This window comes from Lathamus discolor, chromosome 8 (genome assembly GCF_037157495.1).
Source record: "Lathamus discolor isolate bLatDis1 chromosome 8, bLatDis1.hap1, whole genome shotgun sequence".
Taxonomy (NCBI): domain Eukaryota; kingdom Metazoa; phylum Chordata; class Aves; order Psittaciformes; family Psittacidae; genus Lathamus; species Lathamus discolor.
The window spans coordinates 14,490,047-14,506,707 of record NC_088891.1 but is presented as its reverse complement, the minus strand read 5'-3'; the positions used below and the strand labels follow the sequence as shown (position 1 = coordinate 14,506,707).

At 45.2% G+C, this 16,661-nt stretch overlaps 1 protein-coding gene and 1 long non-coding RNA gene across 2 annotated transcripts in view; both read left to right on the top strand.

Moving 5' to 3' along the window:
* Nucleotides 1-5,797: 5,797 nt before the first annotated feature.
* Nucleotides 5,798-7,166, top strand: LOC136018810 (uncharacterized). The gene is made up of 3 exons (XR_010614584.1): nucleotides 5,798-6,096; nucleotides 6,394-6,495; nucleotides 6,920-7,166. It is a non-coding gene; the product is annotated as an uncharacterized LOC136018810 (long non-coding RNA).
* Nucleotides 7,167-8,112: 946 nt separating this feature from the next.
* PRTG (protogenin) overlaps nucleotides 8,113-16,661 on the top strand; it is a 77,822-nt gene continuing 69,273 nt past the window's right edge. Inside the window, exons 1-2 of the mRNA XM_065688409.1 lie at nucleotides 8,113-8,273; nucleotides 8,811-9,113. Coding sequence (XP_065544481.1) covers nucleotides 8,207-8,273; nucleotides 8,811-9,113 — 370 coding nt within the window. The 5' untranslated portion in view covers nucleotides 8,113-8,206. The remainder of the gene's footprint in view (nucleotides 8,274-8,810; nucleotides 9,114-16,661) is intronic.

The window sequence follows — 16,661 nt, the reverse complement described above, 5'->3', positions numbered from 1 at the left end:
TTCGTTGTCCATCATTAACAGACTTACTTGTAATTAGTTGCACTATTACTGGCTGTAATGCACAGTTTTAAAGAAATGCCTTCCTTTCTATATAAGCTTACAGAAATGGACCAAAAATCAGGGGATTGGGAGGATTTGTTTGGTCTCACTCCAATAATTAGAAGTGTGCAAAAAGTATTAAGCAGTCATGTATATCCTGTGCTGAAGACTCACAGGAATAATTACTTTGCAGGTTAGTAAAAAAAAATTTTCTCTGCTTTATCAGTGTTACAACTGCTCTCTCTTAGTGTAATTAAAAGTTAGTTCTCAATGCTTAAGAGGTGCTCCTGCACCCAAGGCAAAAATAATATAGTTGAGCTTTATTAACATGTAGCTAAAAATTATGCCATTTTGCCACTAACTTATCATAAAACTGCACCCCTGCTACACACTTTTTCTCATAGTGCTTAAGATGAACATTCTGGCATGCATGTGGTATGTGTTGCCTAAGTGTCTTATTTGCCCAGTGCAAGTTCTGTCATCTGCCAGAACTTGGCCACTGTGACCTTCTAGAGGTATCTGAGCATAAATGACAGCAAAATGTTATTTAGTATTTAGCAAACATAATCTCGGGGTAATGATTAGGTACTGGACAGCAGCACAGCTAAAACCAAGTTATACTACTAGCAGCCCTAACTGGTGGTTGCTCTCCTAATGCACTATGCAGGCTCATCTGTGTATGCCACATACTAAACCACACCAGGGACTTGACTCCAGTGAAAAAACACTTTTATTTCTCCTGCAAAGTTATTTGCATCCGCATCAGTTCTCTGATCTGATTCCTCGCTTGGTCACACAAGCTCTTATGCCAACCAACCCAAAGTCAGCACCACAAGTTGCAAAGCATTGAGTTGCATCAAACAAACGGAGGATGCCTGTGGATGTGTTTCCAGCAGAGCCTCTGATCTCCTCCTGCCCTGCTGCGCCTGATCAGGGGCCAGAGAGAAACTTGAGCCAGGTTAGTAACAGTGCGGGGGAAAGAGGAATTGGGATGGGTTGCTCTGTCCTCTAGGCCACGCAGGGCACTGTGATCCAGCTATGTCTCCTGCCTTCAGCTCCTGTCCAGCACTGGGCAGATAGCTCTTGCAGAGCCTCTTAAAATATGAGAAATCCCTGTGGGCTCCCAAGCGATTCCCACAGCCCAGCTGAGATAAGACCCCAGCCACTGCAGCTGATGGAGGCAGTAATTTTGGCATCAAAAGAAATTACTCTTGTGCTGCCCAGCTTTTGGCTCCCCTTAATTCACCCCCCCTTGGCTTGCTTCTAGCACCGGGGTGTTGCCTTTAGCGGTTCAGCCTGAATTCTTGGTGAAACTGTTCTGGTGCAAGTCACAGCTCTGCGTGGCCCTTCAAACATCTCGGTACCCATCCCCAAAGCAGTGTTATTCGTGGGGGCCTTTGCAGAACACGGCTGTCTGCATGTGAGGGGGAGGAGGTGCTGGGAACATGCCTTGAAGGCTTCAAATCTGTTTATCTTCACACTCCTGAGAGGCGATCGCTCTCCCATGACAGGGTGGCGCACTGGAGGGAACTGCACTGGCAGTGAGGAGATAAACCTATGGGGCACAGTCTGCTTTGGCCAAGTGGCCTCTCCCTGACCAGCAATTCCTTATGTCTCTGTGAGATGAAATGAGACAAGAGCAGCAGGAAGCCTCCTTCAATCTTTCTTTTTAATAGTTCCTTGGGATAAATTGTAGATAAGAGGAGACCACATTGTTAACAAGCTGGGAATGCAAAGGCAAATTAAAAGGCTGCAATCTTTCACAGCAGAAGTTAATAGGTATATTCAGCAGTATGTCCAACTGCTGATTTGCCTTGTTTTTCGTGTATTTTATTTCCAGTAATTGTTTCCTGATTGCAAACATATAGAGGAAAAGAGGCAGAAATAATTTGCCTATTTCCTCTTGTAACAGCAGAATGAAGGTAAATCACACAGGGATGAAAGGAGACCATATTTCATGCCTGTTGCTAAACAAATAGCTGCAGAACAGTGGGTTGTCATGATAAGCAAGAAAGGCACTAACAAAAAGCTGCCTCTGGAAGGTTCGAGAGATTACTTTGTAGATTCAAACATAGAAAGTGGTAACCTAGGAGATATCTTCTTTCTCTTCAGTTATTCTTGGTCTGATACTTATTGTATCGACCCGGTGTATTAGCACTTTGATTTATGGAAGATAACGTCAGGGTACCTTACTGCAGCATTTACAGGATTTTGTTTTGTCTCTTACTGGGGAAAGGGTTGAGTGAGGGGACTATACCAAGCAAATTAAAAAATATATATGTTGCAAATGCAGTTTATGGGACAGCTCTTCTCCACCTGCTGTCCATTCCTGCTCCTTGCTGCAATTTCCACATATGCATAAACCCTTAATGAAGTTACTCCATGTGTTTCAGCATGCAGATTTCAGCTGCGGCTGCCTGTCTGTTGTCTCTTTGGTCCCAAGCCAGCTGAGCACCATGGGCTTATCTCTCAGACTGCTGAGCATCCCTGAGGTCAGAGAAAGAAAACAGTGTGCAGCACCTTGTGTGAGAGCCCAAGGTGGCATGGCAGAGGCATGCAGGCTGCCCTGACCTGGGAAACACTCATGGTGGTTTAGCTGATCTGAGTCAGGGCAGCTGCTGTCCCATGCTGTTGCCATACCTTCAGTTGCATGTTGCAACCCGTGTTCTTTCACCATTCGTCGTGCACTAAGAGCCAGGTTAAGAAGGTAAACCATGAGAAATCAAGCTCTACTGAAAAAAAAAAAAAAGGAAGAATTTTCTGGCAGGTTATGTGTCCAGAGGAACTCAGTGCAGGCAGAGGAGCGTCAGCTGTGGCATGAGGGCTGGAGAGCATGGAGCTGCAGTAAACCCAAACTCCACACCATAAGAACTCTGTGCTGTGTGTGAGGGGAAGACTACACACTCAGGCATCAGGTATGCCCTCAGGTGTGTACTTTCCGCAGCCATAACTGGGTGGTTTGTTAAATGTACCAAGAAGACCCGATTGCTTGCATCAAGTATTTTTAACGCCTTCCAGCAGCAGCAAATAGGCATGGGAGAGCGAGGAAACATGCTTTGCCAGAACCCTGTGAGGTTACTCATCCAAACTGCTTGCAGTTACCTCCAGCAGCAGGGGTGGATGTTGGGGTGTCTTCTTTCTCCTGGTGAAATTCATGGCAGGGTCCCTCTTCATTCTAGTGTGATGAGACTGCAGGGGTAAATGTCTGGAGGCTGCCTTTGGGGCACTGTGAAACAACCTGGCTGAGGCATATCCACTGATTTGGGTCAGTGGAGCACTGTTGTAGAAGGTGGCTGGGATAAAAAAAAAAAGACAACAAAAGTGTGGCAAATAATTGTAGTCCTCCCACTTTGGTGTTTGCTGCTTTATAACCAAATGAGATCTGTGTTAAAATCCCTTTGTCAAGGAGGTGTGCTTTTCCTGTACAGGAAGGCTCCCTGGAGAGAAAGTTCATTAGCATCCGAAGGGCTCAGCCCAAGGTGTGTATGCCCATCTGCTCATGGAAGGAGTGAACCTCCTTTGAGAATGCAACAAAGATGATAACTGTACACAGGTTCAAAATGAAGCAAGAACCCACTAAGTGACCAAATGTGCTGAAAGTAAACATTTGTATGATGGCTCTTAATAGAGTTAGCTTAACATGTTGTAAATCTGTGAATACAGTTGTAACTGGGTCAGGAGTGTGGCATGAGAAACAAGAAAGTGTCTAAACATGTGAACAGTAACACCAGATCAAAAACACTCAGAGCAAGAACTGTAAAGGAAAGAAAAAAGGAGCTTCCCTGAGAAGAAGGGTTGATGACACCCTGCCGGGAGTGCAGTTGTGGCAGGCCTTTAGCTGGGTTTTGAGGACTCCCCGGGCTGAAGGCAGAGCTGAGCCAGTGCAAATTGCTGTAATTCCCCTGCAGTTAATAGGACTCTGGCAATTACAACTGCTCTCAGCCTGCCCTAAAAAGTGACTGCAGCTCCAATGCTGCCACAGCCATGCTAAGCTGCCTGGTGACTGTACTCTCTTCTATGCCTTGGGTGCCTGTAACTACAGCTTTCTTCGTGCCAGCAGTGACCTGCCAGCAGACCTGGTGGATGAGCTGGGACCTGGCACTGGTAGGGTTGAGCCTGGGGGGCTGGAAGCAGTGGGGGTCCAGGATGATGATTATATGTTGGTTTGAAAATAGATTTCGGCTCCAGGACTCTACTATTGCCTCTTAAAGGGTGCAGCTAGTTGAGGATACTGTTGTGACTGCACACGTGCCAAGAGGCACGCTTAAATTGTTGTAAGCAGCTCTCTCCCCACCTCTCCTGTTTCCCACCCACAGGTGCTTACGCTTATCCTTTTGTGTCCCATGACATTACAGTGTTAGAGCAGGAGCTGCACAAAGCCAGACTTGGAGAACGGATCATCTGGGCAAAGACACTTTCCCATCTCTGAGCTTTTCAGGGTAGGTGGGACACAGCATATGCAGGCACCCAGCTTAGGCAGGTTGTGGCCACGCCAAACACCATCAGTGCTGCTGTGACAGCTTTCCCCAGACCACAGGCATGAGTGCTAACATGATGCTACACTTTTTCTCAGGTAGAGCTGAAATGCTTAGTGCAAAACTGACCAGAGATCAAACGGAACTATTTCTGATTTAAGCTGAAAGAAATTTAAATGGTCCAACACTAGAAAAACCTTATTCTAACCTGGAAAGAAAATTCATTCCCCATCCTGGGCTTGTGGCTGCAGAGATCTCACAAACAGAGTTCACCTTGGAAACTCCAATCAGTTTCTTTCCTTTTCCGGAGGCTGCTATATTCCATCCCAAAGTCCTGCCTGTTAGTTCCCCTTCTAGAAATGTTGGTAACACTTCAGAAAAAGTGTATAAACACCATGGTCATGAAACTTCATTCATGTTTGGAGAATCCCTCTCTCTCTCCCTACTGGTTCATAATGGGACCAAAATTCTGGATTGTATGGCCCCAGCCCAGTTTAGCAGCCCTGGATGAGTTGACGGCTGCCCTAACACACATGCAGAAGAGCAGTGGAACAAAGCCTAGAGCTAGATCTGTTCATGTCAGTCTGATTTTCAAATCTTTCTTTTCAGGGCTCGCCAGGTCTGAGGCTGAGGCTGAAATGCAGCATAAGGTAAATCAGGTTATTTACAGACAGCAACCTGGACAGCATGCTGATATTCCAGCTGTTGGTAGCACTTCAGAAAGAGCTCTTACCACTGACTTGTGTTTTAAGGCACTGAGGAGCTGACTGCTGAAGTTATTATTTCTTTTAAAGGTGTGTGCAGCTTGTTTGCAGATCCTCAAACCTAAAAGAAAGCATAGAAAAGGATTTATATGGATCTGAAAAGAACCACAAAATCAGCGGAAGTTTGCACAGCCAAAAATACAGATCAAGTCAAGCAAAAAAGTCTGTGTTGGTGACAGAAGAGAAATTGCTGCCCTGCAGCAAAGTAGGCATAGTTTTGTTTATGTTGGCTGGCAGTACTTTGTACTCATCCTGGACTGCCATTCTGGCTTTCTCAAGATAATGCTGCTGTGAGAGGGCCAGCCAAGTGATAATTGTGTTTATTGGCTCCATATTTACTAACATAGTGTGTTTGACAAAGTTATGGCTGGCAGTGCCTTTAAACTGCGGTTCAATGGGTTTATCAGTTTGCAGTGAAGTATGAATTTAGATATGTTATCTCAAGTCTGCACTATATCTAATCCAGTTAATTACTGGAAAATGTGTTAAAATGACTTCTGACAAATTAAAGAGGGAGAGCTTATGCTCATCTAGTTAGAGGATGACTGACTTAATTCTGATAAGAAATTTATTATTTGTTTTGTTCAGCAGATATGTGAAAATGGAAATACCAGTGTTTGCAGCTGCCTCAACACAGGCACATGAAGCGCTCCAGTGGGAAGCACTTTTCTTTGTCAAGCCATTTAAGACAAATATTGCATTTGATCTCATGAGTCAAACCCTCCTGCTGGCACAGCGTAGTCCAGGGAGACGGTAAAGCGGTTTCCCTGCCACAGGAGTGAGCACAGACAACACAGCTAACGGAAACCAGCCCACAAGTAAGCCTACAAATTGTTTTTTCTCCATTGGCTTCTTTTGTCTCCTGGTCCACTAGGATCAACTCCTGCTTCAAAGAGGGCTGGTGAGCTGGGCAAAGAGGTGTCCACTGCTGGGCAGTACAGCACAGCCACCCACTCGTGCTTGCAGGAAGCAGTGCGCTGCTGCACAGAGCAGCAGCACAGGGAAGTAACTTGTATCTAATGAGGGAGTTTCAGCCTCTCCACCAACTGCCCAAAGCACATGCCATAGGAATGCTACTGGGTAATGCATTCCCTGTCTGTGTGTTTGTCTTCTAGTTGTGCTGAGGTCACCTAGCAAATCTCAAATTCAGGTCACTCTGATCAACCACAATTTAACAGAAGAGAGTCCACGACCAACACGAGCTGCAATTGAAAGCTGTGAGTTTGCCGCAAGAAAGAATTCATGTTTAATCATTAATGCTCAAAAAGAATATAAACAAAATTGCTTGTGATACCTTTTTTCATGGTTGACACTTTTATGACTGGATAAATTAAAACACCTAGGAAATTCTAAAAATACTGAGTCAAGTGGATCCTGTTACTGTACTTGCTCCTCTTTGGACACCAAAGCGGTACATGTGCAGTTGTGCTTTGCAAAATGACTGTGAAACTGCCTGGATGCCTTTTGGGTAACTGATCTGTATGCAGAACAAATCTTCCCTAATTACCTTTCCTGAAAACTAGTGCTAAGATCAGAGCAAGCTGAATGCTTCTGCTTATGTATTTTTGACAACTAAGAAAGGTGATATAGGTCAAACTATGGCTTGTGTCATGTTTAGATATCTCTGATTTTCTCCTGCAGGCTTTCAGGAGTCACTGACTGAGGCTGCATCCAGTGCCAGTGATGATGCGGCAGAAGGGACCAAGTTTGGCTGCCAGGTCCTGGCTCTGTGAGCTTTGCACTGCTGGCAGGAACAAAAAGCAGTGAAAACTTGCCTGTCACTGAAGTCAGCAGCTCTCACAGTGAAAGCAAACAAGGGGCAAATTTGCTGAGTAAGAAGATGCCTTCCTACGTGGTAACTTTAGAAACTAGAACTCTGAATAGACAAAAAAGGAGCTTAGAAATCGCTGGCTGCGAGCATGGAGTAGATTCACTGGTGAAGCTGAGAACTTCAGTAATAGTGGCAGCATTTGATTTTATATTTCACTTCCAAATCATCCATAGGGTGTTGATAGCCTAATTCTCAAGCCATCTCTTTGCAGTTTAGGTTGCATTTCAGCAAGCTACATTTTGGACTTGAGGCAAACGTAAACTTATGGCTGTTTTCTGGTGGAGACAAGCAAAGGGTGGCTCATCCTCAGCAGCAGCGCACTGCCTCACACAGCCACCTAGAAGTGGTTTTATTGGTGCTGTATGAAGGGGTCAGTGAGAACCACAGACAAAATGGCACTTCTGATCAATTCTCATTCTCGCAGGGCCGTGGGGTGTTCTGCCAAACCCAGCCATCACGGCACCTGCGCTGGGCACTGCGGGCTCCGCTGCCCGGGCCTCGGAAGGCCCGCCGGCTGCGTGCCAACGGTTTTGGCACAGACCTTCGGTAAAGCCGGGTCTGGCTGAGCGCTGTTAACGCTGGCCCTAGCGCTGCGGTGTGTAGTGCCCTGCGCCCTGGGGGGAGGCATAGACAGCAGCTCCCGCCCGGTCGGAGGGGCCTGAGTCGCCCGCCCGCCGAGCCTGGCCGGCGCGGGGCTGTCCCGGTGGGGAGCTGCCGTTGGGCCCCAGCGCTGCCCGAGGCGCCGCGTCTGCCGGCTCTCACCCGTGCGGGGGTCGGGTCCGGCCGCGCCCGGCCCAGATGGCGCCGGAGCCCCTCGCCCCTCGTGCTCGGGGCCGGCGGGTCCTGCCGCCCCCCCTTCCCCGGGGTATTGTCCGCCGCGGCCCGCCCCGTCCAGCGGCGTCCCTCCCTCCTCCGCCCCCCGCCCGGCCCTGCCCCTCTCCCCTCTTCTCCCCAAAGGCCAATGGAGACGAGATGCGGAGAGTAGGGCCGGGACGGGCGCGCCGGGGCCGCTCCGTCCATCCTCTGTCTCCTCCCCTCGGCCGCTGACCGGTCTCTCTCGCGGCGGCCGGCGGGGCATGCCAGCCGCCTCCCGCTGAATGGCGCCGTTCCGCCGCCGGGCGCTGCTGCGGGCGCTGCTGCTGCTCCCTGTCCTCCCGCTGCCAGGTGAGTCCGCCCGGCCCGTGCCCCGGGGGCCCATTGTTTGCCCGCGCCCCGCCGCACGTGGCTTCACTTACGGGGCACCGGCGGGACCGGCTCCAGCCCCGCGCTTTGTTCGCGGCGCGGGGGGCTCTGTGCCGCCCCGCCGGCAGGGGGCGCGCGCGGCCCGCGGGGGCCCGCTCCCGGCGCGTAGCCCCTCGCTGCCGCGTTAGGCGGTGGGCGACCGTTACCTGGCCGCGCGCTCGGGCCGTCGCGGGCGGGGGGCGGCTGAGGGGGCTCTGAGGGGCTGCAGGCGGCAGCCGCAAGTCCCCGAGCGGGAGCGGCCTGGCACGCTGCGCGCCCCGCGCTCCGCCCGGCGCTCGGCGGCTTTACGCTGCCTGAGCTCGGCGCCGGGCGTTCCGCAAAGTTGTGTGCGCCTGGAGCCCGTAGCAGCGAGGGCTGCACCTTGAGCGGGGGCTCGGCAGGGCGACCCGCAGCTCGCAAGCGCGCTCGGTAGCGTGCGCCCCTGCGCTTACAGGCAAAATCTGGTTTTCTCTCTCTTAGGAGCGTGGTGCTTTAGTGAACTCTTTTTTGTGAAGGAGCCTCAGGACGTTACAGTCACAAGGAAGGATCCGGTGGTTTTAGACTGCCAGGCCCGTGGTGAAGCTCCTATCACTATTACATGGTTGAAAAACGGAGGCAAAGTATCTGAAAATGAACGGATCTACACTTTATCCAACGGCTCGTTATTTATCAGTGAGGTGGAAGGAAAGAAAGGAGAGCTGTCTGATGAAGGATTTTACCAGTGCTTAGCTCTGAACAAATATGGGGCCATTCTCAGTCAAAAAAGCCACCTCACACTAGCAAGTAAGTTCAGCTCTTATTTATTAACCTGCTTCTGAATTTGTGACAGCAATTTCCTGAACAGTGCACAACAACCTATCCTTTTGATTGAGTATCTAAACAGACAAATTGCAAAGCAAAGAGCGAGTCAGTTGTGCAGTACCTTTGCTTCTTTTTACATATCTAAAGATCATAAACGACACTTGCCGTGGCCCTGGCGTGGCAGGAGCAGCACAGCCACCTCTGAGGCCTCCTGGGCAGTGGCGCTTCCTGTGGGTGGCTCATGCAGGTCACCGGTCTTCAGAGCAGGGGGTGGTGCAGAGCTGTGCTGGCTACAGTGGGCTGCAGGACTCCTGGCTCTTGTTTCCCATGTGCTGTTCAGGCAGCCTTACAAGCGTTATCTACAAATCTGATTAAAACATAATAAAATTACTCCTTGTTCAATATCTTGGTGTTGTGCCATCTTGGGGCAGGGCAGGACGACTGATGGAGCTGGCTGTCTTGGGGAAGGGAAAGGTTTTCTGAGCAACCGTGAGGGTTATATTAGCAAGCTCTTGCTTTTCTGACACTTGCATTCAACCAAGCAGATGCCGGTGCTGTCCCTTCAGGGACTCCTCTGGAACTTACCCAAAGGGCCTGCTACTTGGCCCTAAGGGCTAGGAAGTGAGAGTCACGTTTCGAGGGTGACTCCCTGCTACTAGATGAATGGCAAAGGAAATAGTTGTGTGTGAGTGCCTTAATGGTTTTAACTATCTGACACTGACTGCGTGTTGCCCTCTTGTTTTCCTAGCATCTTTAAACCATTGAGCAACCTATGTGTGTTGGGAACTGAATGCCATGCCAGTGCAAAGCACTGCCAGTAGGCTGCTTCTACAACACTATGGGTTTTTTTCTTTTTTCTTTTCAAAGAAAGTGTAACACAGAGAGTACAAGGTTGATGTAGTCTTCTCGTGTTCCTCTATAATAGGACTTAACTGATGAACTTAATCTAATAGGAAAAGGCTTCCTTTGACCTCTTCAACCCTGGTCTTAGTAGCAAGTTGCACAAAACTGACATTGATGTCTCTCTGGAAACTTGGCATTTGTTGTAAATTGCAAGTTTTACCAAAATCAACCTGAAACTCGTTAATACAATTGGTACATCAGCTTACACAAAAAAAATGCTAGAATGTTAACATTTGTTAGTTTTTCCTGTGTGCTTCTGAAGTTACATAGAAACTATCCATAAAATACCCCAGGAAGGTGTGAAGTGAGCCAGAGCATGGGGCAGTTGAAAATGACCCTGGAATCAGGTGGCTGCTAGTAAGTGATGACTTTTTCATGTGCTGTAAGAAGCTGTTCTGTGAACTCTAGATTTCAAAAACCTGTCTACTTATAACTATGATGGCATCTCACATACAGGATAAACAGACCAAGCACCTCTTGCATACTTTTGTTGAAATAATGAAAAATGAAGTAGTATTATTGTTGGCATTTAAATTCACCTCACTAGGTTTCTGAGTGTCAGCACCATTAATAAACAGACTGAAGAAAACCTTTCTTAAAAGGATAGGAGTTTGTTGTTTTGTTAATAAATGCAAAGGAAGTCAGTGGCTGATGGGTTATGTGTGTAGGACTGGGTAAAATTCAGGGCCACTTTAAATCTGGGATATTGCAGGGTGAGCTCTGTTCTCAGTATCAGAGACCACCTGGAGTAGGATAGCACTGTAGTAGTACAATGTAGTACTAGATTGTAATATTCTATAAGTGTTTCTCAGATGCATGTTATTTCACCAGAAATATGGTTTAATTTTATTTTGCTTTTCTGATAAAGGTTTTCACCCAGGAAGAGTTGTGAACCAAAAGATTTCGTGCTGCGGAGTGAGACTCTTGTTTTGCAGCCCTTCCTTCCTTCCCCCCCCCCTTCTTTTTTTCATTTTTCTCCCCCCTCTCCTGTAAGACTGTGACAAAAGGTTTCTTTTTCGTCTTTGAATACTTGAAAGGTTTCCTATGGCTGTTGGAGAAAACTGGAAGGGATAGTGGATCCATAATGATCACAGTAGGTGTTGTTGACTTAGCGATTAAGTGGTTAACTAGGGGCCAAACATGAAGTTATCTTATGTATCAGTCTCTTCTTTTTAGTCATGTTACAATCTGACCGGCTTCAGAATGTAATCTTTACTGTAAAGCTGTGAAATGAGGCAGTAATTTGTATCGTCGTATTTTGAAGCCCATAAAATGTGCAAAATTCGTTTTATGCCAAATTTTTACAGTGTTTGTGCCTGGTTATCATGTGCTGATTGAACTTGGCAGACCATTTAATTTAAATATATTAAAATCTTGTGGGGGATTTTGTAGGCTTATAATTTTGTTTAGAAGCAGTTGTTCGTTGCTGTGAAGGCCAATTACCTCGTGGTCAGGGTAGAGAAGGAACTATACATATTAAACAGGTGGAGAATAGGCATTAAATGGGCATTCTTTCTTTGGAGGAGAAAAAGCAAATGCTCTCTTCAGTTACTGGTAGCAGCAGGGTGCGAGGATGTTCTTTTACTTTGCCTGGTCAGAGCTTTTGCCAGTAAGCTTATCTCTTGCTTCAGAATTGTAATGTTTAGTGTTGCATTTGGAAATCAAAAACTTTAATCTGTCCAAGAGTTTAAGATTTGAGCACACAAGGAAATCGGGTCTTGGTTTCTAAAGTTAGGAACTGGAAGCTGAAGGTTGCACTCTTGGCAAGAATTCCATTATTCATGTGCAAATTAAGAATTCACAGGGTTAAAAGGTTAGAAACTGGCCAGGATGAGGTTTACCCTTGTGATAAAGAGCAGATGACCCTCATTCATTGGCCAAAGCTTTCATGTAGCTCCTCTGCAAAGTTAGTGATTGCCATGAATTGTTCTTGAGGAATGCAGAAATTCAAATGTGAGCAGGCCTTTCCTTAAGTGTCACTATGGAGCCTTATCTCCTGAGCACATCAGAGTAGGTCTGCAGGGACAGGGTTCCTCCCCAGAGGCCCCAAGGCTTTGCTTTCCTGTTGTTCATCCATGCACAAAAGAATTTGACTAATTTAGGGCTTCTTTTCGGTGAGATCCCCCTACTCTTTTAAAGGAAGCTGTGGGGCTGAGGTACTGCTTAGGTAAAAATAAATATTAGTTTCACTACATGCTTGTAGTTGCTTAGTAAGCAGGCTAATTGACCTGAGGGGGAGAGGAGGAGGTTCCTATGTGATGCTTAGTGAGGCAACATGTTAGGGTAAAACGCTAATAGTGAAAAGTACGACTTATCAAAATTCAATTTACTGCTGCCACTGCTACTGAGAGAGGTCTCTTTTAATGGAATATAAAAGGAATGTAGACTGTGGAGAAAGTCTTAACCACTTTCGGTACAACTTTGAATCAGCCAAAAATAAACAAGCTGAGATTTTTGTATCCCCGTATTTTCAAATTGCAACTAACCATGGTTAACTAAGATTCTGTCTGAAAATAAAGTGAGTCTTCCAATAAGATAGCATTAAGAAAAAAAATGGAGAAGGTGGTTCATGTTCTGAAGGCAGTAGCATGGGGTTTGGGCAGTGATTGAACAGGATGCTCGTTGTTTGATTCTTTTTTACAAGAAGTGGAAATTGAAGTCTTAAGATGGTTGGATGGGATCTGTACAGCTGCATAGGAGCATTCCCTTTCTCTTCTTGTGACTTGGCTGAATTGATTTTAATGCTTATGAATTACAGGACATGTAAGCCCAATTCTTGGTGTACAGGTTTCTACATTTCACAAGAGTGAAAGGTTATGCAAGCAGAAGGTTTCTGGGAGCATGCTCCTGGAGGGAAACCGCATGTGCACGCTGCACTGCAGTTTGTGAAGCACTGGGCCTTTTATACAGAGCAGGCTATACTGTGTGGAGAGTTTGTAATTTTGCTTACCTGCTGTGGCAGTGATATGACTTCTGGTCCCACAGCAGTGCCAATAATTGGCAATGCTTATGTTTTGCTATCCTAATAACACCTTTTACTCTGCTTTTAAATATTTGCACTTAAGAGTGCATCCAGCTGAGCCTTATTCTGTACTGTGACAATAATGTTTTCTTAGCAGTTCCAGCTGTTTGTTCCTGCTTTTGTATTGTGCTGTTTCTTGTGTGGGCACAGCTGCATGTGTGGCTAACAGAACAGGGAACCGATCTGGGTTAAAATAATACAATTAAAACAAAAGATGGTGTTGAACCCAGATGAGTTCCCTGATGCAGTTTGTCATGGAGCCACTCGGAGTGATAGCACTGGTGTAACTGAGAGGAATGATGTGGAGGTAAGAATGCTTAGTGAGGACAGAGGAAGGCTACTGCCTCAGACTGCAGCCTTTCTGGAATGTGTGTAGGCAAAAATTTTGCCCTTCTGCTACCATTTTTTTAAAATTGTGCCTTAAATAAAGAGATTAATAGCTGTAGTCTAGCAGACTGTCTTAAGGTCCTTTCCAGCCCTAACCGTTCTATGATTCTATGATAATATAGTTTTCATTTTGTATAGAATCTGTCATTTCAGGTGTCTTCCAAATGCATATAGATCTCAAAGGTATGTTTCATTATTTTAAATAGTAATGGAGAGAGGAACAAATTCAGAGATAGAAGGGTGTGCATAGCTGGCAGAAGTGTTTTTTGACTGCGGTGGAAGTGAAGTGGCAAATGGCAGCTGTAGATAATAGTCTTGTATTAAAAGAGATAGCAAATTCTTAATGCTGTAGAACTGGTGTGGTTGCAGGCAGTTTGAGGAAGCTCTTGTTTAGGTTGTTACAAGTCCTGCCTTACTGCTCTGGCTTTGATTAGTTGATTTGAATGGCCTGCGAGTAGAATCTTTCTAAACTGAGAGTGCACGTGGCTGATCCTTAGTGCATTTAAATTACAGTATTTAAGGCAGGAGGAGGATGTTTAATGTCTCATTTGGCAATGTCAGTTGATAACGGTGAAGAAGAGTGATAAGAGTTTTGCTCTTTAACAGATATACACTGAAGAAATAAGAAAACTGGGAAATATTTTCCTTCTTAATTCTTTTTCTTGCATGATTTTCCTCTGAAACTTCCCCAGCCGTCTTTGGCCTGAACTCCGACAACACCTTTGCAGAAGAAATTGCCAACATCCTTTTAAGATATAACCACTAGTTACTTTTAAATTTTTTTTGGCACTAGGGCATTTCCTATTCTTTCAGCAGTGACTGGTGTGTGGTTGTAAGAGCTCTTCCACAGACTAATGGATGGGCTTTTATATTGTTGCCAGGACAAAAAAATGTATAAAACTTTACTTAGTGCATGTGAACAGTGTTTGTTTCCACTACCACCCTGCTAGACAAGTGAGCTTTTTATGGGTTTCCTCAACACTTCAGTTTCAAATTTACATTAAGCATAATGTCAGACTGAGGCATTTCATGCCCTTGCTTGTTTTCCCAGCTAGTAAGGCCAAAGCTGTTATGGTTCTTATTAGTTTTTATCACTGTTACTTCATAATGTATGAAGTTTTTACCAGCTTTTTATAAGGAATGTTCAGTCTCATTGTAATATTTAGCGAATGACACCGTCACCTTTGTGAGAAATGTTGAAGGAAAACATGGTACCATGCTAGAAGTTGTTTAGAGCTGTGACTAGAGGCACTCAGTTCTTACCTGGTGTGAGTTGTATGTGAGGTATGTGCACTAAACTATTGATATTTCTTTTCTACTTGCAAAGCAATGTATGGCAGCAAAGGATGCTGTTCTGTTCTTGCAGTGTGGTGCTCCCTCCACTACTCCCCTTCTTACCCCTCCCTACCTCTCTGTATTTCTTGGTGTAGAAATTGTTGAAAGGGAATTCAGTAAGGCCCCCTTTTGTCAGCCAGCTCTGATTATCCTAAAGAAAAGGATCTTACTCCAAGCAGTTGTTTGCCTAGAGACTTGTTGTCACGTCTTCACAATTTAACAGCTGTGGCTATTGATGGTGTGCAGAACAATTTAAGACAATGACAAAAGAGAATCTTGGAGGAAGAATTTAAAAGTTACTAAGCATTTTCCTACAGAAATATGGTAATTTCCATTGTTGGAAAAATTTGTGCTTAGTTTTCATGTGTTTTCCTCAGAATTTTGTATTTTTCCACTTCTTATCTCCAAAATCGTGGACATAATCTTTTGTTTAGTTTTGCATTGTTTTTTTTTGTTTCATCAATAGGCCCAGCTGTTAAATTGGGATTGATTACTTCCAGTCTTTATAACTGGTAATCACCACCTAAGTGAAAAAGTAATCAACAATGTCAAGTCTCCACATTTTGTTGAGTAAGTGTAGGTTGTATGGTCAACATTAGGTACTAGGATCCACCTCTAGGTAGCTTTTAAGCAGTAGCATTTTAAGCAGCATTCTACAGTTTAGAAGTTGATTGTCTCAGCAATTGAGTTAGAGGTGAAAAAAGTAATCGCACTAGATGATCTGTGTTGGGAGTTAGAAATCCACCTGTGAGCTTCCCACAGCTTACGTCTATAGTGGAAATATTTTGTTCTTATGGGTAAAATTGTTACTTTTTTAATAGACAGAGTTAAACAGCAGATGGAGGAAGAAGGTGGTTTAGAAGCCACCAGCAAGGTGGAGAGTTTGTGATTTGCTGTATGAAATTATTGTAACCTCCTGTGTTGCTTCTTCTGTGTGTAAGAGTTTCTGAGGGAGATGGCCTTATTGATATGTTACAGGAAAATGTAAATGAACAGTACCAGACAGGTTTTTCTTTACTGAGTTTACTTCATTTCATAAATCTCAACAGTAATTCTGGATAGATAATTTTTTTTCGCAATGAAATAGAATTTGATCTCGTAGGTTAGCGGAAGGTTTTTTGTTTTTAACATCATGATTGCTCACAAAGACAGAGTAAACTAAGCAGAATCTGGATAACATGGTTATCATCTTGAGGGCATATCCCAAACTGCAGACTTGAGAACGGACAAGAACTTTGGTTTCGCAGCTAGAAATTAGGTAGAAACCTCATTAAGTAGAGTTTCCAGCAGTCCTGGGTGTGGGGGCTTGCGAGGCTCCTGGAGCACACGGTGCACTCTGTTCCAGCTCCTTCTAGAAACCTGGCCTTACTGTGTAGGATTGTTAATACAGGAACCGAGCACGAGAGCACCCGTATTCGGCAGCTCTGTGGTTGTAGGCAGTTTGTTCAATGAAAATATCTCAGGTGCTCTTGAGAAATGAAAGTAGAAAAGAAATACTTTTATGTGTTTACCTGGCAGGATATTTCTTCCTGTTACTAAATATGGGCATTGGTTTAAACTAATGAATGTACAAGAAACAGCCAGGTCAGGTAATTGTACCTTGTATAACATAAAACAAGAAATTATTTTTCTTAAAAGAAAACCCCCCAAAACAGAAACAAACAAACAAAAAAACCAAAAACAAAACCAAAAACCCCCCAAACCCCAACCAACCAAAAAAAAAAACCCAAAAAAACCACCACCCAAAAGACATCACAAAGAACACACACACACACACACACCTAGAAAACAAAAACCAAAAAACCTAACCAAACCCAGAAAAAAACGTTTGGGAAAAAAATCCCAAACCACCACCAAAATCCAAAGAGCAGGATTGGTTTTTT